This window comes from Chelonia mydas, chromosome 10 (assembly GCF_015237465.2).
Source record: "Chelonia mydas isolate rCheMyd1 chromosome 10, rCheMyd1.pri.v2, whole genome shotgun sequence".
NCBI classification, from domain to species: Eukaryota; Metazoa; Chordata; order Testudines; family Cheloniidae; genus Chelonia; species Chelonia mydas.
The window spans coordinates 83082339-83104488 of NC_051250.2; the positions used below are offsets into that span (position 1 = coordinate 83082339).

The following is a 22150-nucleotide window of genomic DNA, read 5'->3' on the forward strand; positions in this document are numbered from 1 at the left end:
CTCCCCAATGCAAGAGCAACCAGGCTGTCGCAAGGGGATTTCCCTCACCGGTGCACAGGCAGGCTGAGCTGGAGCCACCCCTCTGAAAAGCATGGGGCCTCCAGGGGTTCCCAAAGCCTCACCGGCAAGCAGCCAAGGAAAGGCAAGTTGCCATAAGAACCAAGAAAGGCCAGCAGCAGCAGCTCTCTAAGCCTCCACCACCAGCCAGGACTCAGCCTTCGGGCCTGTGCCACGCGGCAGCGTTCCTCACCTGCGCCGGGTTCCTCATGCTGGGAGACAGAGGCTGCGGCTGGTGGCCTTTTTTCTGCCAGTGCTTTGCAAGGTAAAGCCAGCTGCCCCGATTCGTTCCAGCCCCAGGCATAGAGATCACCTCCCTCTGGAAGAAAGAGAGAAGCGATAGCTGAGAACGGGATTGGGACCAAGGTGTTTCTCCGTGAGCATTCAGAGCTCCAGCTCCTGGGCAAGCAGGGGCCCTCAGAGCCCTTCCCCCCTAGAATTTTGCGCATCGCTGTAGAGTCTCCCCCAGGAGCTAATCCACCATCACCCCTCAAGTAGTTCAGAGTGGGGCGGCCCTTTGGCCCAGCCGAGCATTCCCCAGGAGCAGGGATGGAAACAGCACCAACTCCGCTCCCCCCTCATGACCAAGACCAGACCCCCTTGGCACCAGCGCTCTCCCTTTTAGCCACACTGACCAAGCCCCCACCCTGTCGCTACTAACAGGCCTGGGCGCGGGGAGCGGCCATTCCACCCCTATGGCCCTTACCGCTGACACTGACAGAATGCCAGCCTCCAGCTGCCACGTCCCCCATGGGCATGCCATGCAAGGCCTCCACGAGCCGGGGCTCCGACACCGGCTCCAGGCCCCCGTGCCCCAGCTGCCCATGTCTGCAGGGAACACACACGAGACACGTTTCTGCTCTCGATGTCTGCCCCTTCCCCACAGCAACCCCCCCAGAGGGACCAGCCACCCCTACTCCATGTATCTTCCACAGGGATGAGCCACCATGACCCCATGTCCTTCCCTCGCCCCACCCCCACCCCCCCGCATAGGGACCAGCCACCCTGCCCCATGTATCTTCCACAGGGATGAGCCGCCATGACCCCATGTCCTTTCCTCGCGCCCCCCCCCCAGGGATGAACCACACCTGCCCCATGTATCCTCCCCTCCCCCCAGGGATGAGCCAACATGACCCCATGTCTTCCCCTCGCCGCCCCCCCCCCATAGGGACCAGCTCCCCCTCTGACCCAGCCCCCAGCAGCGCAGTCTCCTTCCCCACCCACCTGCCAGAGCCCCAGGTGTAGACGGTCCCGGTGGGGCCCAGGACCACCGCGTGCTCGTGGCCCAGCACCAGCTTCCGGGCCTGCAGCGGCAGCGGGTGCAGGAAGGGCGGCCGTGGGGTCACGTAGCCGCCGGGGGCCAGGGGCAGGGGCCCGGCCGTCTCCCCTGGGTGCAGCCGCCGCCGCCAGGCGGGGCCCCCGCGCAGCCCCGCGCCCCGCGCCCAGGCCTCCAGCGCGGCCCCTCGCAGCAGAAGCACGTGGCTCTCGGAGGGGAGCAGGTCCCGGCCGCGCCCGGGCAGCGGCCCCGCCAGCAGCCCCCGCAGCACCAGGCGGCCGCGCCCTGCGGAGAGAGCGGTCAGGGGGGGTTCTGGGGGGGGCGGTACGGGGGGTGGGGGTTGGTAGCGAATTGGGGGCGGCACCGGAGCGGGGTGGGGGCGGCACCGGAGCGGGGTTGGGGGGGGTACCGGGCGGCACCAGGCGGGGGGGGCGGTACCGGGCGGCCCCCCCGCGGGTCTCACCCGTCACCAGGCCCGTGTAGCTCCACGCGGGCCGCACCACGCGGATCCCGCCCGGCTCCGGCTCCACGCGCCGGGCCCCGCCGGCCGGAGGCTCCGCGACGCCCCGAAACCCGAAAACGAACCAGCCGCGCTGGGGACCCGGTTCCGCCATCGCAGCCAATCACAGCGAGCGGGCGGGACTTCCGGTCACATGACGCGACAACTCCTCGCCCCTTTTGCCAGATGGGGAAACTGAGGCCAGGTCTCCCCCTCCCCCATCCATTGAGGTGACGTGCGACCCCGGCGCTGTTCAGCCCCAGGCAACCCGCGTCCCCCCAGCCGCCAGGCCTAGAAACCTCTGGTCCGGCCCAGCCCCTAGCGTGGGGTGACCCCCGGCCAGCCCCTCTGCCCCCCTCGTCTCTCCCCGCCCCGGTTAAAGGAGAGCAGCCTGGATGGGCCAGCCCCCAGGGGAACCCCCGGCTCCCCTCGCTGTTACAAGGAGGGACCTTCCTTCACGCCGGGCGGGCCCCAGCCTCGGGGTCCAGCCCCGCTCCCTGCGACTGATGAACCCCCAGCCCAGCCCCTTCCCCACTGTGAGCCAGGCCCCCGCCCTTAGCACTTCGCTTTGTTCAGTCCGCTGGCTGGAGGGGGTGGTTTTATTAGGAAAATACAATACAGCGCATACAAGGCATGCTTTCCCTCGCCCCCCCCCACCACCACAGCAGAGGCAAATGTTCATCCTACAGCGACAGGGACGATCGCGAGAAGACAGACAGGGCCAGCGCTGGCTCCTTCACAAGGCATTCAGCAGCACCCGGAGCCAGACGGAGGCCGGAGAGAGAGGGTTGAGCCAGCTGCTCAGACCAGTCAGAGCCACATCTACGACCCTGAGCAGCTGCTGCATTCAGCCACTCACCGCCTCGGGGAACAGCAGGACAGCGCCAACTGAGGGTGCTGCCCCTCCGACCCCGACCCCCCATAGCCGCTAAACAGCAGCCAGCCCATCACCCCAGAGCCGCTGTGCCTGAAGAATGCCCTCTCTGCCCCTCCCCGCCAGCCCAGAGCAGAGCTGTGGGGGTCAGAGCGCCTGGAGGAGACAGACAGACACGTGTTAGGCACGAGAGGTGCAGGTGCAAAGGCCCCTCCTGGGGGGCAGCAAGGGCAGTCTGGCCCCCATCTGCGCTGGGAGCACACGCAGGGGCGTCGCTCAGGCAGGCAGAGACAAGCACAGGGTGCGGCAGGACTTGGATGCCTGCAGAGAGCTCTTGTGAGGGGAGGCTGTGAGCGGAGGCTGGCAGCTCCAGGCTAGACGGGAGAGTGTCAAGGGGACCCTGCAGCAGCTCATGGGTGCAGAAAAGAAACATACCTGAGAGCATTGCAGAGCACCCCTGCGTCTAGCACACACAGGCAGGCCCTGCCTCAACTGCATACACTCTTTGGTTAAGACAAGATACAACAGGCAGGTTCGGCCCCCCTCATGGCCACCTGCACCCCAGGGGCTCCAGCCTCCGAAGGCAGCGTCTTTCCCTAGCAGCAGCTGGTGTGTTACAAGCCCAGAGCAGTGCGTGCACGGAGGAAGGAGAGCCCAGACAGGACAGCCCGTCACTCTCCATTCACGTTGGGTTTGATCAGCCCACATGCCACGGCCCGCGCCAGGCACTCCTTGGCAGCTTGGGCCACACGGGGCTTGTCGCGCTCCTCCTTGGCGAGTACAGACAGGATCTCCAGCATCTCGCTCTCCATGAGCTTGGCTGCAATCTCCCGGCCTGCCATCATGTTCAGCACGATCACGGCGCCACGATGCTGCAGCTCCTCGTTGGGGCTGAGCAACAGGGCCTGCAGGATCTCCAGCCAGTGATCCGTCTGGGGGGAGACAGGGAGACAGGCTTGAGCCAGGCCCTGAGCCCCTGTATGGGCTCAGAACCTGGGCAGGGAGCCCTCCAGCACACCCAGGCTACTCTCGGAGCCGAAACCCCAGCCCGGAGTCCTGCTTCCTGGACAGACCCACAGACCAGCTGCTGCTGCCCCCTCTGGCACTTGTACCGTCCCTGAGCCTCAGCCCTTCCCACAACATGCCAGAGAAACGGAGCTGGCTGCCTGCCGCAGCCAGGACATGCTGCTCCTTCCTGCTCTGCCCTGCAACGTGCTGGCGCCCCAGCACAGGCCCAGCCACCCTCCCAGCACTCATTGCAAAGTCACAGGAGACTGAAATTCCACACCAGGATCCCACATTCTGTGCCCCTCCGCAAGGCCAGCAGCATGTCCCACCCCGCAGGCAGCCGCAGCAGACCAGCCAGGGAAGGAGGCTGAGCTCGTTCTGAGTGTCAGAGCGCGGGGGCGGGGCGGGGCGGGGGCACTCTCACCACTTGGGTGATCTTCCTGCAGATCGGGGGCAGCAGCGAGGTCAGCATGGCCAAGGTGCCGGAGGCTGCTCGCCGCAGCTTCTCGTCGTCCTCCCCACTGTACAGAACCAGCAGCTTCAGCCGGTCGCTGCCCTCGGCCAGGAAGAGCTCCTGCACCTGCAAGCCAGAGCCAGAACGGGGATTGTCCTCCTGCCAGAGGGCGGGCCCTTCCCCCAGACCCCCGCCCTGCCCATGCCGGCCCTCACCTCCGTGCTCATGGCCATGTTGCACATACACTCAGTGGCAGCCAGACGGAGCAGCTCGTGCTCCTCAAACATGTAGCCCTCGATCATGGGCACCGCTTTCTCCTTCAGGATCTTCTGCCTGCAACAAGGAACAAGTGAGCGCCCCGCTCCCACCTGGGACAGAGGGTGGCTTTGGTGCTGGGTGAGGGGGGTCTGGTAGCAGTAGGGACCTGCCTGACTGCCAGGCGCGATGCAGCTCCTCCTACCTCAGCCTCTCGCTGATCCCGGCCAGATTGGTTAACGCCATCAGCCCCTCGAAGTTCTCCAGGCCTGTACGGTGCAGGTGCAGGAGACTCACCAGGGGTCTGACCACCTCATAGATCTAGGGAGCAAGGCAGCCGTCAGAGGGGCTCAGGCTGTGGCTGCAGAACCCCCAGACATCCCACGCTGCAGGGACTCCCCCGCACGGGCAGCAGATCCGCCACCAAGAGCGGCTCAGACTCAGCCAACATGAGTCGCTGCCTCCCTGGGGAGGAGCAGCCGCGAGACCCCTGCCCTCCCGGAGACCCCCAGTATGAGGAAAGTCCCAGGCAAAAACTCTGCCCAGGTGTGGACTGCTGGGGGCAGCCCCTCCACCCCAGAACAGCACACGCCGGGCCGCACTGACCCGCTCTCCAGGGAACGCCATCTCAGGGTTGGAGGTGATGGTGATCTTCGCCAGTGCCTGCGCAGCCTTGGCCTGCCCCACCTCGGTACCCTCCAGGGACAGCGGGATGAGTGTCTGGGGGGGGCAGGGCCGTCAGTACAGAGCCAGGGCCCAGCAGCCCTTCCAACACCCAGCTCGCCCGCAGCGCACGCAAGGAAAGCGCCACCTCCACCCTGGGTCCCTAGAGAGAGCCCCGCCTGGCGGGGACACCCCAGCCCAGGGACTCTGCCAGGCCACATGCGCAGGGGCTTTGGCAGAAACCCCCAACCCCTGCAGGGCCATTCGCTTCCCTCCCGCCTCATGCTATGCACCCAGCCCACAGGGGGGCGCTGTAGAGAGACAAGGGGAGAAGCTGGGAGCCCTGGCATCTCACCTTTCCCCCTCCCTGGGCCACCACGCTGCCTCTGTCCGCTGCTTCCTCCACCACGGCCAGGAACACCCTGGGGGCAAAGAGCAGCAGCGGCCGCTGCAGTCAGCACAAGCAGAGACAGGGAGGGCGCGAGCACCCGGCCCCCTCGCCAGGTGCAGATCCATGCTCGTACCCTGGGGCGCCCTGCGCCGGGCAGGACCCCACAGTGCCCTGCTCCCATGCACAGGGGAACCCAGAACCCACTGGCCAGCTGGGCATGTGGCTCAGAGGGCCGGCCAGCCAGCCACCCCCCCACGGGCACAGCCTCACCTGGAGATCAGCTCCCGGCAGGAGTTGGTCAGCGCCGGGTTCTCACTCTTCACCATGCAGGTGAGAGCTGACACCACGCCGGCAGCCAGCAGCTTGTGCACCCGCCGCCTCACACAGCCTGGCTCATCCTGTGCGGGGAATGACAGCTACACAGTACACACAAGGCTCTGCCCGCCCCAGGCCCGCGCCCCCGCTGACACCCATCAGCCCCTTTCCTCCCAGGGGGCCCAGGCCACACTGCCAGGCTCCGGCAGGGTGCAGAAATCCCTTGGGGCGCAGCCCAGCCCCTCTCCTGACCTTGGGGTGCTGCTCTGGGACGTGCTGCTTGGCATACTTGGCCAGCTCCAGCATCTGGGGGTCTGGCTCCTCGTGGTCGTAGCTGTTGGTGCAGTTCACCAGCGTCGAGGCCACTGCAAACAGCACACTCCTGTCCTCTGACTGCAGGGAACAGCAGGGGACGCTCAGCAAACCGTGCGCTACGAGTGGGATTCACCGCTAGGCTGGCTGGCCCCACGGAGCAATCGACTGCAAGCAGCTCCCAGTTCTGCCCCACTGAGCCATGTCCCCCCCCCACGTGCTATCCTGACACCGACACAGCCCCCTCCCCGCAGCGCTGCCCCAGCAGCAGCATCACCTTGGCCAGCTGGAACATGGCCTGCACAGCTGCCTTGTCCTCCACAAACTCCTCCTTGACGTCCGCATCGAAGGTCAGGTAGGCCAGGCCCTCCACCGCCCAGCGCCGTGTGCCCGCGTCGACCACCTCGTTACACAGCCACCTGCGGGAGGGGAGCAGCCGTGAGCCTGCGCCGGCACCCCACTGTGGTGGTGGCAGCATGGGGGCTGGGTGGTACAGGATTCACCTGGATGCTCCCCTGCCCCTGGGACCTCTCCCCACCCCCTGTGCCTGGACGTCCCCCCCGCCCCCCAGGCCCTCACTTGCGGCACTGCTTGGCCAGTTTCAGGGTGGAGCCCTCGGCGAACTGCTTCATGCTGAAATCGGTGCCTCCGGCAGAGCCCAGCTTGCAGAGCCCCTGCAGCAAAGAACAGCACATCAGGCCAGCCCCTCCCTGCCCCCAGCCCCTCAGCATGCCTTGGGGGGACCCTGCCAATGGGAACCCCCACCCACCTGGGCTGGACACAAACTCATCAGCCCAAGGGCTTCCACAGGCCTGCCATGGGCCCTGCAGCCACACACGCAGCCCCTGAACGCTTCCAGCCCTGTGAGAGCATCTCCCGCTGTGCCCAGATGCAGCAGCTCAGCCTCCGGCAGGACACTCTACCCTTCAGGGACAGCCCCCCTCGCTGGGCTCCTCACCACCAAGGCCCGGATGCGGATGCTGTCTCTCCCGCTGCACTTATAGATGTTCTTGAGCAGGGTCACCCCGTTGGCCGTGATGAAAGACGCCCGCTTGGCCTTGTCAGCAGCATGGATCAGAGCCTCCACGGCCACCAGCTGGTCGACCTCCCGCACGGAGGCGCACAGAGCCAGCACACTCTCCATGATCCCCTCCAGCTCCAGCACCTGGTTCCCAGCTTCCGAGGGGCCCTGCAGCAGGCACGACACCGTCTGGATGGCACGAAGCTTCCCAGCCAACCCATGCCCCTCAAACCAGCTCCTGGAGGGGAAGAGCAGCAAGAAAGGCTAACCCTGCCCGGGGGCATCAGCTGTAGCCCCCACCCGCCCTGCAGGCATGGTGCCAGCAGCAGGCCCAGCTCCAGCCGTCCCACCCCCAAGGTAGCTCCTTTCCTCCTTGAGCTGCCGATCCCTGCCGGGCACAGACCCCAGGAGCAGGGAGCATTCCTGCCAGCGGTCAGGGAATGGCCTGGCCGAGGAGAGGTGGCGCCCAGGCTGTGCCCAGGGCATGGGGCTGCTCCTCACCTGACATAGTCTTCGCACAGCCGGTGGAAGGTCTCCCTCTCGGCGTCGCACTTCAGGTCACCGTAGAGCTTGCTCAGCAGGACAGCAGCGCTCATCCGGCTGTTCTCTGTCGCAGGCAGGCTGCCAGGGGCCTCGCACACCGTGCCCCCCACTTCTAGGATCTTCTTCAGGCCTGCAAGGGCAGGGTGCTCAGACACCGCCCTCAGCAACAGGCTCACGAGCTCTCAGGGAGCAGGCGACTTTGGCTGAGCGAGGGACCCATGCCAGCACAGGCGTGAGGGAGGGGAGGTGAGAGGGGTGTGGCAGCCCTGGGGGTGCTCTGAGCAGCTCTTACCCTGGTCGATGACCCAGAGGGTCAGGCTGTTGTTGGGGTCACGCAGCGATTTCCGCGGCACCACTTTGATCAGGAGGTTGAGGCTGTTGTTGCGGCCGTGGGCCGAGGCCCCCTCCCGGGTCAGCATTTCCAAGAGGTGCGCAATCAGCAGCTTCAGCTCCTTCGAGGGATCTGGCAGACAGCAAACGCCAAGAACGTCAGTACCCCCCACCCCGCCCAGCCCCTGGCCCCCTCACAGGCAGCTGGGAGCACAGGAAATGGTGGGATGAGGCACAGAGCCCAGGGTACCCCAAATCACAGCCCCAGGTGTTCCACACAGGCCCCTTCTCCATCCCTCCTATCACAGGATGGGCACCCACAAAGTTGCCTGGCACCAGGGGGACATCAGAGAGGCTTGTGCCAGGCGATCCACCACCTGCCACTGGAAATCCAGGGACACGGGTACGGTCTGGCCAGGACATGGCCTCTCTGGAACCTGCCGCTGAGCAGAGAGAATGGGTCACTCACCCAGCACAAGGGCTTCCTCCTTGCCATGGAAGTCCCTCTGCAGTCCCTCCTTCAGTGCGTCAAACATGACCTGCAGCAGGTTACAGGCCGCCAGAGACACCTGCTCGTGCTCCGCTCCCAGCATCGCCGAAATGCGTGGTGCCCCCAGCTCCGCGAGGATGGCCATGGTCTGTGAGCACAGCAGAGCAGCCTGCTAGAAGATTGCTGAGAAGCCCCAAGCCCCCCCAGCGCTGCCCCTTCACCCCACACTTGGCCCCAGCAAGTCCCAGCTGCCCTGTGCAGATACCCAGCAGTGCCTGCTGGGGCCAGGGGCCCACACCCCCCAAACGCTCTCGGGCGAGCGCTAGCCACGCTGGCAAAGGGAAGGGAGGGATCTCGCCAGCTAGACAGCAGGGTGGGGACAGACAGGCACTACAGCCTGGGAGCTGGCCCCGCAGGAGGCGGGCTGCGGAGTCAGCGCCAGAGGAGAGCGAGGCAGGAAGAGGCTTCACGCTGGGGCGGCCAGGCTGTGCTGGGCAGGCGCAATGCGGATCAGCACTGACAGCCCCCCCCTTGCTGCAGTCCTTGACCCCAGCTACAGAGGTGGAGCCGGGCAGGCTCCTCTCCCCCACCACAGCCCACACAAGGGGATGGAGCCCCGGCCAGGCCAGGCCAGGCAGCAGTGGCCCCGGTTACTGCACCACTCAGCAGCGTCACTAACTGCAGGTCACAACCCCCAGGGTGAGTCTCCCACCAGCACACCCTGCAACCCAATCCGCTGGTCCCGTGGGGGGCACACGTCTGCATGGGGCACAGGCCCCAAACCCTGGGAGCAGCCCACACCTACCCGCGAACGGTGCCCGGAGCACAGGCCAGCCAGAGTGCGCAGAGCCGCCAGCATCGCGTCCTCTCTGCCCGTGTCCAGCATGAGCAGCAGCAGCCGGACGCCGTCGCTCTGGAAGATCTTCTCCGCCCCAGCCTCCTCCCGGGCCAGCACAATCAGGTTCTGCGCTGCCTGGGAGACAGGAGTCACACGCAGCTGGCAAGCTGCACTCAGCAGGGAGGCCGCGGGGCTGGGCACAACCCAGGGAAGGAGCCCAGGGAGTGAGGAACCTCACTGGCACCAGCGTGCAGGACACCAAGGAGTCCCGGGTGGGATCACTGCCTGGGCAGCCAGCGAGAGGGGCCCCCTTGGCTTCCAGCAGCTCAGACCTGCCAAGCCAGAGCCTCCTGCTCCTGCAGCAGGAACACAAGTGCCCATGCCCAGAGCCACAGCAGCCTCTCCCACCGCCCCACAGCTCATGCTTTAGTGAGCAACATCTGCCTAGGGACTGGAACCCACCCCCCACCAGCACCTGCCCAGCTACTCCCGCTCCCCCGACAGTCTCCCCTCCCCCACCATAATTCCCCCCAGCACCCCATCCAGACAGTCCCCCTCCCCCCTCACATTCCCTCCCCTGTCAGCACCTGCCTAGCCACTCCAGCTCCCACCCTCCACCCCCACCACATTCCCTCCCCTGGTCACAGCCAGCTCCCACCCCCACACTTTGCCCTGTGGCTGCTCAGAGCTGGTACCTTCTGTTTTTTGTCTGTGTCTGTCTCTTTGGGGTCCAGTAAGATCTGAAACATCTGCTCTACTTTGGAGTCCGTGCAGGACATGAGCTTCATCTGAGACAGACGGAGGGACAGGTTAGTGATGGCCTCTATCACCCTGCAGTGGGAGTCCAGCCTCGGCCTGCAGATGGGTCAGCAGCCCGGCCCCGCCTGGGCCATGAGCAGCAAGGCTTCTCAGAGGCCAGTACAGTGCTGGCAGCGTTGGCCCTCCAGAGCCCTCGCCCAGGCCTTGCTGCGCTCACCTTCTCCTGCATGCTGCTCCCCAGGTCGTGCAATGCCTCCTGGAAGGCCTTGTTCTTGGGCTCCAGGCTCATACATCTGCGCAGGTCGTAGACCGCCTGGTCCAGGCGGCCCAGCTTCTGCAGCGCCTGGCTGCGGCGGAACAGCGCCTTGACGTCGTGGCCATCGGCTTCAATGGCTGAGCAGAGACCAGAGCACAGTCAGAGGGGGCCTTTGGGCCCGCTCCCCCTACCCCCAACTGGGGAAACAGCAAGCTGACCGACAACCCGCCCTGCCGTACCTTTAGACGCATCAGCTTCTGCCTTGGCATAATCTTCCTGCAAAGAAGGGAGGCAGGTGAGAGAGGCGGGTCGCCATGGTGTTAGAAGCACAAGACGGCCAGGCTGGGTCCCACTAGCCTCCAGGCCTGTCATGGACAGCGGAGGTGCTAAAAGCCCAGATCAGAGGAGGAGAGACTGACCTGTCCACAGGGGGAGGTTCCTGGATTTTCAGATATCACTGAGCAGATGTTTCCATGGAGTTGCCATGGTGACAGACAGATTTTCCCCACTGTTCAGCTCAGCCCACCCTGCCCGGGACATCCCTCCTCAGACCAGACCAGCGCCATGGGCCCTGCTGGCCTCACAATGCAGGAATCGCCTTCCCTCAGGCCCACCAAACTTCCACGGCGCCACCTGCTCTGGGGGTCTCCGGATCCCCCCTACCCCCAGCTCGGGGGGCTCAACCCACACCCCAGCCACACAATCACTGGCGCCGCCCCTCCTGCCCAGAGCAGCTTGGGGCTCCCTGGGGAGGGGACGCACGCTGTGTAAGAGCAGATAAGGTGGAACCTGAAAAGTGGGGAGTCACAGCAGCCTGCTGGGCCAGAGAGCCCCCCCGCCCCCCAGCTGCAGCAGCAGCAGGCTGCTCGATGCATCCCAGAGACCTGCCGGCGGGCGCAGAGGCTGTGACTCCCGGTGCCCAGCGAGGGCAGTTGGAACATTGGGCTTCACGCCAGTCCCTGGCCGGGGTCACACGTGTCACCGCCCGGCCTCCCTGCTACTCCCGCTGGCGCCGGGCAGTGCTCACCAGCCCTTCCCGCCCAGGAGGGAGCCCCGAGAGCCAGAGCGCGGACGGGAAAAGGCCCCTGTTATCCACCTGTCTAGGTCTCACCCTGCACCCATCGCTCCCCTACCCAAGTGCCTTTTGCTTGCCTCGGATGCTGACTTGGCAGGAGAGCCTTGGCAAGCTGCCCCGGCTCCCCGCGCCCGCTGGCCCAGGGATCCCCACCTCGGGGGGCAGGAGGTGCCGCTAACCCAGACAGCTCCGCTGAGTCAGCGGCCTCAGGCTGGCAGCGCAGCGGGGCGGGCGCCACGCGGGTCCCCGAGCCCCACGCCGGGGCCCCCCGGCTCACCAGTTTCAGGTGGCAGGCGGCCCGGTTGCGGTGCAGCACCGCGCGCTCCGGGGGCCCCGCGCCCAGCTCCAGGGCCCGCGTGTAGGACGCCAGCGCGGCCGCGTAGTCCCCGGCCTGGAAGAGCCGGTTCCCCTCCTGCCGCAGCTGCCCCGCCGCGCCCTGGGGAAAGACACAGTCAGAGGGGCCAGAGCCCTGGAGTCTGACCCTCCCCGGGAGCCGGGACCCCCCAGTCCATCCCCCCCCGCCCGGGAGCCGGGACCCCCCAGCACGTTTCCCCCCCGGGAGCCGGGACCCACCAGTCCGTCCCCCCCGGGAGCCGGGACCCCCCGCCCCCAGGACCCCCCCAGTCCGCCACCCCGCCCCCCCGGGAGCCGGGACCCCCCAGTCCATCCCCCCCCCGCCCGGGAGCCGGGACCCCCCAGTCCGTCCCCCCCGCCCCCGGGAGCCAGGACCCCCCCGCCCCCGGGAGCCAGGACCCCCCCAGTCCGCCGTCGTCCCCCCCCCCCCGGGAGCCGAGACCCCCCCCCCGAGTCCGTCCCCCCCCCGGGAGCCGAGACCGTCCGTCCGTCCGTCCCGTCCCCGCCGCCCGGGAGCCGGGACCCCCCCCCCCCCAGTCCGTCCCGTTCCCCCCCGGGAGCCGGGACCCCCCCCCCAGTCCGCCACCCCCCCCGCCCGGGAGCCGGCCCCCCAGTCCGTCCCGTCCCCCCCCGGGAGCCGGGCCCCCCCCCAGTCCGTCCCCCCCCGGAGCCGGGCCCGGCGGGTCACCCACGGCCGCCTCCATGCCGAGTCCGGACGCCGAGCCGGCCGCTCCCTGCGCGCAGTGATGCGCCGCGCCCCCCCGGCCTCGCCCGGGCCCCGCCCCCCGCGCGCGCGACGTAATGACGCCATCTGTCAGCGCCCCTCCCGGCGGCCTCGCTGGGACGCCGCTGACGCAGAGGCCGGCATCACGTGACGGGCTCAGGGAAGGGGCGGTGCTTAACCTGGGGGTCAGCAGCCCCGCCCGCCCTGGCCCCGCCCCGAGCGGCAGCGCCCGAGGCGGCGCCGCCCGTTGACTCTGGACCCTAACGATGACGCGGGCCTGTCCAGGGGCCGGGCCGCTGCGCTGCGTCCCCGTGTGGGCAGGCGGGCGGGGGGGGTAGCCAAGGGCGCAGCCCGGCCTCCCCCCGGCCAGGGAGCGGGGGCGGGGTCTCTGAGCCCCCGGCCAAGGGAGCCAGCTGGGCTCCTGGGGCAGCTGTGCCTAGGGGGTGCCGGGGGTGATGGGACGTGCACGTGGGACAGCAGCAGGGGTCACGGGAGGGCTCATTAGGGTGCCCAACTCTCTAATCGCACAAAACCGAACACCCCTGCCCCGAGGCCCCGCCCCTTCTTCCAGGCTCCACCGCCGCCCGCCCCTCCCCCTGCCGCCGTCGCGCGCACTTCCCCACCCTCGCTTGCTCTCACCAGCCTGGGGCGGGGGCCTGGGGAGCGGGGCGGGGGAGAGTGCGCAGGCAGGCTCTGTGGTGGGGCCAAGGATGAGGGGTTTGGGGTGTAGGAGGGGGCTCAGGGCTGGGCAGGGGCTTGGGGGTGCAGGGTCCTGGCAGTGCTTACTGTGGGTGTCAGGAAGCGGCCGCCAGGCCCCTGCAGCCCCTAGCTGCATGGGTGTGGGCAGCCAGGGAGGCTCAGCGCGCTGCCCTCATGCCTGCAGCCACTGCCCCCGCAGCTCCCATTGGTCACGGTTCCCGGCCAATGGAAGCTGCGGAGTCGGCTCTCGGGGCGGGGGCTGCACACGTAGCTTCCCTGGCCGCCCATGCGTCTGGGGTTTGCAGGGATGTGGCCACTTCCGGGAGCTGCGCAGAGCTAGAGCAGGCAGGGAGCCTGCCTTCGCCCCGGGGCCCTGCTGCACCGCTGCCCGGACTTTTAATGGCGCCGACCGGAGCCGCCGGGGTCCCTTTTCGACCAGGCGTTCCAGTCGAAAACCAGATGCCTGGCAATGCTAGGGCTCAGGCGGGTGGCACTGGCTGGGCTGGAGGGAGACTGACCCGGGGCAAACATCAGGCTCCAGTTCCAATTTGCCATGTGGCTCAGGCACCTGTGCTGGGTCCTCAAATGGCACAACTTGGCTGCAGCCAGACCTGCAGCCCGTTCACCACAGACCCAGCAGCTGGGACCCAGCTCACCACAGTTCACCAGTTCACCACAGACCCAGGCCACCGGCTCAGGAGGCAGACACTACAGAGGTGACCAGGTCGGCTGGTGCCACAGAGGGGAGGGCCACACCCACAGCTGTGCAGTGAGCATTCACTCCAGCAATGCAGGAGTGTACACACATGCACACCCACCCATGCACACACCCCTCTACATGCACACACACACCCCTCCACACACCCCACCCCCACACATGCACACCACACCTGCACACCCACACGTGAACATGCCACACCCCAAACGTGCACCCCACACACACACACCCCCATGCTGACGCCCATCACACATAACCCTGTGGACCCTCCCATGCTCCCTTGAACAGGTGCGCAGCAGCTGGACTGGCCACGGAGGAGCAAGGACCCCACCCGCAGCCCGCGGTGCCCAGGGTGGGGATCGAGCCACAACCAGCAATAAATGGGAACTGAGAGTGCGACCAGCTGTCACCTTTACCTGTGAACGAGGAGCTGCAGGCAGCCCCAGGGACGCTGAGCACAGATGAGCCATGGGCGGGATGAATCAGACAAGGGCCAGGAGACCCCCGCCCTGCCCAGCTTGTGTCATCGTGTGACTCCACCCCACTGTACACACCCCAGGGTTCCTCTCTCTCCAGAGGTCACATCCCAGACAGAGCACTCGGGGGCAGGGCTTGGCCTGTCAAGCAGCTTAGGCACTTTATAAGGGCCAGGCCAGGCCAAACAGTGCGGGGCTGAGGCATGGGCTGGCTTTATCGCAGTGGCAGCGTGCCAGGCTCTGCTAACAGCACCTCTGTAATACCGACAGCCGACACGCCCTCTGCCCCAAGCGTCACCCCACAGTCACTGTGGCACCTGCTCGTCACACTTGCTGTCCTGGCTGGGCTGGGCCGTGGGTACAGCCAGCTCCTGCCGCTGGGTCCCTCCTCGCGCCAGACCGGGCCGTGGGCAGCTCCTGCCGCTGGGTCCCTCCTCGCGCCGGGCTGGGCCGCGGGCAGCTCCTACCACTGGGTCCCTCCTCGTGCCGGGCTGGGCCGCGGGCAGGTCCTGCTGCTGGGTCCCTCCTCGCGCCGGGCCGGGCTGCGGCCAGCGGTGCGGGAAGGAGCTGGCCAGGTGCTTGCCCAGGCGGCTGCTGCTCGGGAGGCTGTAAAAGCAGCGCTGGTTGAGTCTGCAGAAGTGGAGGAAGTCGAGGGTCATGAGCGTGAGGACGAGAAGGCCGTAGAGCCCCACAGCCAGCAAGGGCAGTGGGTTCCTGGGGGGGTAAGGTACAAGGCAATAACTGTGTTACACTGGGCACGATACTGCTACCAAGGGGTGGCTTCCACTCTCCCAGGGGAACCCAGATGCCAGGCGGTGTCCCACACTGGGCACTATTGGGTGCCCCCAGGCAGCCCTGTCCTACTTGCATATCTTCTCCAGCTCGATGCCAGGGGGCGTCATCCCGCTCCTGGGGAGCCCGGTGCTGCTAGGGAAATGTATGGACCCCGGTGCTCAGCAGAGGCACTGCCCATGGACCCCTTGTGAATGGAGAGTCGCTGCTTTGCAGCTGCTGCTGGAAAACAGGGCTGGGCATGAGTCGTTAATGCCCGTTAATGAGCTCCAGCCACTTGAATGGATTAGAGAGGCATGATTTTCCTTTACAACATAAGAACGGCCAGACTGGGTCAGGCCAACGATCCATCTAGCTCAGTATCTTCTGGCAGTGGCCAGTGCCAGATGCTTCAAAGGGAATGAACAGAACAGGGCAGTTATCAAGTGATCCATCCCCTGTCATCCACTCCCAGCTTCAGGCTGTCAGAGATTTAGGGACATCCAGAGCATGGGGTGTGTCCCTGACTGTCTTGGTTTACAGCCATTGATTGAATAGTCGTAAGTTCCTGCAGGAACTTCTCTAGTTCTTTTTTGGACCCTGTTACAGTCTTGGCTTGCACAACATCCCCTGGCAAGGAGTTCCACAGGTTGACTGTGTGTTGTGTGAAGAAGTACTTCCTTTTGTTAGTTTTAAACCTGCTGCCTAATAATTTCATTGGGTGACCTCTAGTTCTTGTTTTCTGAGAAGGAGCAAATCACATGTCCTTATCTACTTTCTCCACACCCATCCTGATTTTACAGACCTCCGTCACATCCCCCCTCAGTCGTCTCTTTTCTCAGCTGAACAGTCCCAGTCTTTTCGATCTCTCCTCATCCAGAAGTTGTTCCATCCCCCTCATCATTGTTGTTGCCCTTCTCTGAGCCTTTTCCAAGTCTAATGTGTCTTCCTGAGCTGGGGTGCCCAGAACTGCATGCAGTATTCCAGGTGTGGGCGTAACAGGGATTTATATAGGTTTCAGAGTAGGAGCCGTGTTAGTCTGTACCGCAAAAAGAAAAGGAGGACTTGTGGCACCTTAGAGACTAACCAATTTATTTGAGCATAAGCTTTCGTGAGCTACAGCTCACTTCATCGGATGTATTCAGTGGAAAATACAGTGAGGAGATTTATATACACACAGAACATGAAAAAATGGGTGTTATCATAAGTGATCACTCTCCTTACAGTGTGTATGATAACACCCATTTTTTCATGTTCTGTGTGTATATAAATCTCCTCACTGTATTTTCCACTGAATGCATCCGATGAAGTGAGCTGTAGCTCACGAAAGCTTATGCTCAAATAAATTGGTTAGTCTCTAAGGTGCCACTAGTCCTCCTTTTCTTTTAGGGATTTATATAGTGCCAATGTAGCTTTGTGCCTGTCACAGCACGTCTATCCAGGGCTTTTCTGGCTCATGTAAAACCAGCTCATGGTCCTTGCAGCTCTGCCATTCCCAAGAGCCCTAAGCCCCTCTTTACAGCTCACCTGGGTGGCTCCCAGGGTCCAGGCGCACCCGTCAGCATGCAGTGTTCTGCGCTCACGCTGCACTGTGCATGGTGCAGGGCCACGACAAGTCACGCGAGGTTTGCCCCTCCAGAAGGGGGTGCAAACATGGCTGGCATTAGAACCTGAAGCAGCCCCTCCCCTCCCGCAAGTGCACGCACAGACCAGGCACTGCTGCTTACCTGAGTCTGGCTGGGGTGGGCACGTTGGACAGATTGACCCTTCTCAGGCTCTCAAACTCCAGCTGGGGGCAGCAGAATTTCAGGGCATGGTCTCCGTGGCGGCAGCAGTACCTGTGTGCAGGGGGGTCAGTGAGTCGTGGGCAGTAGAAGCCGGAGTGGTAGCGCCCATCAGGGCTGCGATATCCCTCGCAGAGGTGCAGGTTACGGGCCGAGGCTGCAAGGGGAAGTCCCAGCCAAAGAGACTATTCAGAACATGAGCCAAGTACAAGAGCTTGGCCTACCGCACGGTCGCAGCAGATAACAGCCTACAACTGCTACCAGCTGATGGAGTCCCCCCTCCCCCCTTAGCTCAGGTGGGGAAGGCCCATGCTCACAGACCTTTGTGGGAGGCCTGACACCAAGCAGGGCCAGCCCAGTCTCAGGGGGCCCCAGGGTGACCTCATTCTCAACACCACCAAGAGGAGAACCCTGACAAAATGCTCTGACTGGCTGAAGCTTCCCAGGGCTCTGTGGGGATGGGGTGGGGAGAGCCCTCCTGGGAGACCGAAGCTCTTCCAGGGGATGGCCAGGAAGTGGCTACAGCTGGCCTCCGAGCTGGGTGTGGCCTGGGGAAGTTCGCTGAGTTCTCCCGCACAATCCGACCTAGCCTGGGACCCGCCATGCACAGGGACCCCACCCTGTGGCCCTCAGACTCTGGGCTGCGCAAGCCGGAACAACTTGCTCGCCCACGTACGCTGGCTAGAGGGGCTTGCTTCACGCGCCTTTCAGCGGCTCATGAGCCAAGGGTGGCCGGCCGGTGGCTCCTTGTGGGCACCCTAGTGTTGGCCGTGGTAGGGCAGGGTGCTCACCCCATGGGCTGTGACCCTGATTGCCCAGCACAGCAGGGGTGTCAGAGGGCCTGAAGCACCAAACCGTGCTGGCCTCTGGCGCTGGCTCCCATCTCACAGTCCCAGTCCTGGTGCTGCACCCTCCAGCATGGCTGGCAGGGTGCCTGCCCGATACGCTGAGCCCAAAGGGACCCCTGGTGTCACTGTCAGCGCTCTCCCCAAGGACGAGAGTTTGGCGGGGGGCAAAGGAGACTGCCCACGTGGAGGGGGCGGGGCAGTGTCCTATGTTAGTCCTGACCAGGCTGGAGAAGGGAGTTGAGGGCAGCAGGGGAAATGTGGCCCGGCTTCACACGCAGCTGGGCACACTTCCCAGCCCGGCCACACCCCACGGAACAGTGCACCACCCCTGGACACGCACCGACATGCCTACACGAGAGACTCCAGGGCCGTGCCAATCACACCTCTGCCCCGGCCTGCACCAACCCCTTGGGGCCAGACGCACACTCGCCCCCCGGAATGAGCAGCGTGAATAGCGCTGTGCGGCAGCAGAGACCTGGCAGGGTGGGAGTCAGAGCAGTTTGGGGAGTTGACCAGGGTGCCGTGCCTGTGCCAAGGGGGTTGTGGAGCTGAGAGGGCACTGTGCCCATGCCAAGGGGGTTGGGGAACTGAGGGGGTGCCCTACCCATGCCGAGGGGGTTGGGGAGCTGAGAGGGCACTGTGCCCTTGCCAATGGGGTTGGGGAACCAAGGGGTGCCCGACCCATGCTGAGGGGGTTGGGGAGCTGAGAGGGCACTGTGCCCATGCCAAGGGGGTTGGGGAGCCAAGGGGTGCCCTACCCATGCTGAGGGGGTTGGGGAGCCGAGGGGTGCCCTACCCATGCTGAGGGGGTTGGGGAGCCGAGGGGTGTCCTACCCGTGCCGAGGAAGCTGGTAGGCAGTGTTGTGCAGAGGAGGCCCCCCAGCAAGAGTCTGTGCAGCATCTTCTTGTCTGCTCCTTGGGCAGAGGCAGCTCAGGCTCCAGTCTGAGGAAACAGAAACCACGGCCCCTCCTGCCCCCGCCTCCATCTCGGGCCCAGCAAGCGCCTCTCCCTCGCGCAGCCATTAAGGCCTCTCCGCAGGAGCCTTCTGCACTTACTGCCCGGCTCCACTGGGACCCGGCCGAGCCAAGGAGGCGGGCACATCACTAATGAGCCTCTCCGGGAGCCAGTGCCCGCTGGGGCAGGAGGCTGCAGGCACTTTTGAGGCTGGTGTTGGCATTCCTGAGCCCCACTTGTCAGCCAAGAAAGTGCGTGCTAGGGACTCCAACAGGCAGGGCCGGGGCAGTGGCTCCCTGGGGAGAGAGGATCTAGGGTGTGGGCTGAGCAGGGCAGAGAGAGGAGTCCTGGAGCAGCCTAGCCTGGGCAGACGGGCAGTTCTGTTCGTAAAGCCAAACCTGGGGGCGACAGAGGTTCTGATTTGATGCAGGAGGGGAAGGTGGCTCTGGCTGGAGAGCAGGTGTGGAAGGGCACACAGAGGAGTAGGGCGTGCTATGCCAGCACAAGTCCAACCGTACCCAGCTCTGGGTGGCGAGGCTGGCATGGGGTGGCCATGCTCCTGCCTAGGGTGAGAGGCCCCTCATCCAACCCCCGTGCCAGCACCTGGCAAGGCTGGGCCCTGGTCACGTTCCATGGGCAGAGGCAGAGCTGTTACCGCATGGCCTGGAGAATGGCAGGGCAGCAGGGATGGGGGGCACCGGGGAGGGGGGACAGCAACAAGATGGCCTCTCAGAAGACCCCTGCCAAGCAGGGCAGAGGGAGAACCAGCCCAGCCCAGCCAGGGCCTGCCAGGACAAGCACTCTCCTGCCCTTCCCCACCCAGGGGCAGGGCCTTGGGCCCCCGCCAGAGGCTCCAGTAGTGGTGGCTCAGGAGCCAGAGTTGCTAATTGCTGCACTTACAGGTGCCCTGCGGATGGGGGAGGGGGTCAGCGTGCCAGCCCCTTCCTCCTGCCGCCCGCCCCACCCACAGAGCAGCCAGCCCTGGGGCACCCTGCACACGGGCTGCCAGGACCCTTTCACCTGTGCACACACGCCCCAGCTGCCAGCAGAGACCTGCCTGGTCTGTTCCAGCCACCAGCACTGCTGCGAGCCACCATTCCCCTCCGCTCTCCTGCTTCAGGCTCTCTGCAGACACAGGCAGGCCTCCTGCCCCCGTTACCTGGGGGCCGGTCTGGGAAGTTCTCCCACGCCATGGGGCTAGAGCTGTTCGTTAGGGGGCAGCACAAGCCTGAGCCTGGCATTGTACCCAGGACCATCCCATGCCCCAAGGCCACTGCCCAGCCCAAGCACTGAGCTCCCATCCCACGGCCTTCAGTTTGGTACGTGCAGGGTCTCCTGGTGCTCCAAGCTCACAGCCCTGGGACAAGGGCCCTCTAGCAAGCAGCCTGCAAGGAGTATTGCCAGACCGTGGGGCCCGGCTTGGCAGGGACGGGGTCCAACCAGGAGGGGGAAGCTGCTGCGGGGAAGGCCTTGCCGCTAGCTGTTCCGGGGCACTGAGGACAGGAGCCAGCGCTGCTGTGTGCCAAGAGCAGAGACAAACAAGGCAGAGCGTGGCCTCCGGCATGCCCCATGGGCAGGGAGCTGTGCTCAGCACTACCAGAGGCAGCTGCAGGCACCCTCCTGCCCCACCCCCTCCTTGCAGTAATTAGCCCTGGGGGAGGCCAGGGCAGTTCCACAGCCCCAGGGCCGCACCGTGTAATGACGCTGCCCCATAGCAACCAGAGATGCTCAGGAGGCTGCTCCTGAGGGCAGATTCCCTGCGCGCACCCAGCTGCCGCCAGGAGCTGTGACGGGTCATGGCGGCAAGGAGCCACATTCAGAGCCATTCCCACAGCCCCGCAGCCAGGCCAGGGGAGCAGCAGTGATGGGCAGTGAGATTGTTAGCCTGGAGCAGCCCCGCATCCATCTAGCTTGGTCCTTGGCACTGGCTGCCTCTGGGGAGGCACAGGAGCCCTGCTGCAGGTATCAGTGGGATAACCTGCCCTGACAGGCCATCCCTTAGCCCTGGGTACAGCCGTTGGGCTTGGCCCCTGCCCTGCAGGGGGCAGCCAGGTTGCTTCTTTGTACCTTTCTCATTCTCCGTAGAAACATCGGATTCTTTTTTAACCCTACCCAGCTCTTACTCTAGCGGCAGTGAGTTCCACAGACTACATGTGCGTTCTCTAAAATATTCCCTTTTGCTCACTGTCAGTTCCCTTGGGTGCCCCGTTGTATCTGTGTTGTGACCAGGGGAAAGAGCAGCGGCTGGTCTCCCTCCCCTCCCGGTCTCTACTATCCCTCTTTAACACACCTCAGCTTTGTCTGTTTCTGCTCCATCCCTCCGAGGCAGCTGCCAGAGAAAACAGGTCAACAATGCTCTGCCAGCTAGGGGCTGTCAGCCTGGCCGTGGAGTTTAGTGGAACTGGAATTACCAAGATTTGGGTCTCAAATCGAGATGAACAGTTGGTTAGAGGGCAACTGCGCTGCTGCCTGGGGGGACACAGTCTGGCCAGACAGCTCAGCCCCGAGGGAGAATGGGGCCTGGAACTACGGCTCCCAGGAGGGGCAGGGAGGGGTCTACTAAAGAACCAGCGCAACCCTCTGTGACGTTATTGACATATGGACATAATCTGGGACCGTATAGATCATTGTTGCAACCAAGGTCCTGTAGGGCACCAAATCTTGTTTAAAGGGAGTCAGATAAGGTGTCTAAGACAAGGTTATGGTTTGCTGGTTATGGTTATGCTGTCTATCTGTGTGTATCATTTTTGTAGTTAAAGTTATGAATATTGTCTCTGTACTGTCTGTATTTCAAACTTGTGCTATGCTTCTGGGTGACACCCCGGACAAGTTGGTGTCAGCTCTGCCTAGCCTGCTGGGTGGCCCATTAAGGACCATCAGCGATACATTGAGAGAAGGCAGATACGCCTTGAGACTCAGCAAAGTGTGCAGGGACTTGCCCATGTGACTCCAAATTCCATTTTGCTGTAATTTTCCACAGTAAGAACAAAGAGGGGTTCTTACACCTGGAAGAGACTATAAAAGGCTGATGCCTCATCTCCATCTTGTCTTCAATCCTGCTTCTTGCCTCTGGAGGGACTTTGCTACAAACGGAAGCTCTACACAAAGGACTGAAGGACCCACCCCAGCTGGGGATGTTCTCCAGAGACTTGATTTGAACCCGCAGTTTATTCCATCACTGCTACAAGGCTGAACCAAGAACTTTGCCATGACTGTATGTCATTGATTCCGTTTAACCAATCCTAGCTCTCATCGCTATCTGTTTCCTTTTATGAATAAACCTTTAGATTTTAGATTCTAAAGGATTGGCAACAGCGTGATTGGTGGGTAGGATCTGATTTGTATATTGACTTGGGTCTGGGGCTTGGTCCTTTGGGAACGAGAGAACCTCTTTTATTTTACTGG

At 64.3% G+C, this 22150-nt stretch overlaps 3 protein-coding genes across 10 annotated transcripts in view; all 3 read right to left on the minus strand.

Annotated features, from left to right (window-relative positions):
* Positions 1-2028, minus strand: part of RCCD1 (RCC1 domain containing 1) — a 3926-nt gene extending 1898 nt beyond the window's left edge. The window contains exons 1-4 of one of the 2 annotated variants that reach the window (XM_037910281.2): positions 1797-2028; positions 1282-1618; positions 764-885; positions 251-376 (exon numbers count right to left, since the gene is read on the minus strand). In XM_037910281.2, the coding sequence (XP_037766209.1) occupies positions 251-376; positions 764-885; positions 1282-1618; positions 1797-1947 (736 nt within the window). In that variant the 5' untranslated portion in view covers positions 1948-2028. The remainder of the gene's footprint in view (positions 1-250; positions 377-763; positions 886-1281; positions 1619-1796) is intronic. The other variant, XM_037910280.2, reaches the window with a different exon arrangement.
* UNC45A (unc-45 myosin chaperone A) overlaps positions 1-12599 on the minus strand; it is a 25897-nt gene extending 13298 nt beyond the window's left edge. The window contains exons 1-20 of one of the 5 annotated variants that reach the window (XR_006284168.1): positions 12463-12599; positions 11694-11852; positions 10581-10617; positions 10303-10478; positions 10022-10114; positions 9294-9485; positions 8468-8636; positions 7961-8131; positions 7627-7798; positions 7063-7363; positions 6684-6778; positions 6382-6523; positions 6045-6185; positions 5748-5875; positions 5442-5508; positions 5030-5143; positions 4629-4744; positions 4384-4501; positions 4139-4294; positions 2550-3638 (exon numbers count right to left, since the gene is read on the minus strand). Coding sequence is in view for 4 of the 5 variants with exons in the window: in XM_043523503.1 (XP_043379438.1) it covers positions 3378-3638; positions 4139-4294; positions 4384-4501; positions 4629-4744; positions 5030-5143; positions 5442-5508; positions 5748-5875; positions 6045-6185; positions 6382-6523; positions 6684-6778; positions 7063-7363; positions 7627-7798; positions 7961-8131; positions 8468-8636; positions 9294-9485; positions 10022-10114; positions 10303-10478; positions 10581-10617; positions 11694-11852; positions 12463-12474 (2820 nt within the window). In the remaining variant the exon portion in view is untranslated. Of the gene's footprint in view, positions 1-2413; positions 3639-4138; positions 4295-4383; positions 4502-4628; positions 4745-5029; positions 5144-5441; positions 5509-5747; positions 5876-6044; positions 6186-6381; positions 6524-6683; positions 6779-7062; positions 7364-7626; positions 7799-7960; positions 8132-8467; positions 8637-9293; positions 9486-10021; positions 10115-10302; positions 10479-10580; positions 10618-11693; positions 11853-12462 lie in introns of those variants that run through there. The other 4 variants (XM_037910277.2, XM_043523503.1, XM_043523505.1 and 1 more) reach the window with 4 other exon arrangements.
* Positions 12600-14069: 1470 nt separating this feature from the next.
* LOC114019427 (protein shisa-like-1) lies at positions 14070-20285 on the minus strand. 3 transcript variants are annotated; one of them, XM_043523507.1, is made up of 3 exons: positions 18625-20285; positions 16886-17099; positions 14070-15017 (listed from the first exon to the last, which is right to left on the minus strand). In XM_043523507.1, the coding sequence occupies exons 1-3, from the start codon at positions 18689-18691 to the stop codon at positions 14693-14695; spliced, it is 606 nt and encodes a 201-aa protein (XP_043379442.1). In that variant the 5' UTR covers positions 18692-20285; the 3' UTR covers positions 14070-14692. The 3 variants fall into 3 exon arrangements, with proteins under 3 accessions (XP_043379442.1, XP_043379441.1, XP_043379443.1); XM_043523506.1 differs by having other exon boundaries at positions 14070-15101; XM_043523508.1 differs by lacking the exon at positions 18625-20285 and adding an exon at positions 17264-18593 and having other exon boundaries at positions 14070-15101; positions 16886-16996.
* Between the last annotated feature and the right edge of the window lie 1865 nt (positions 20286-22150).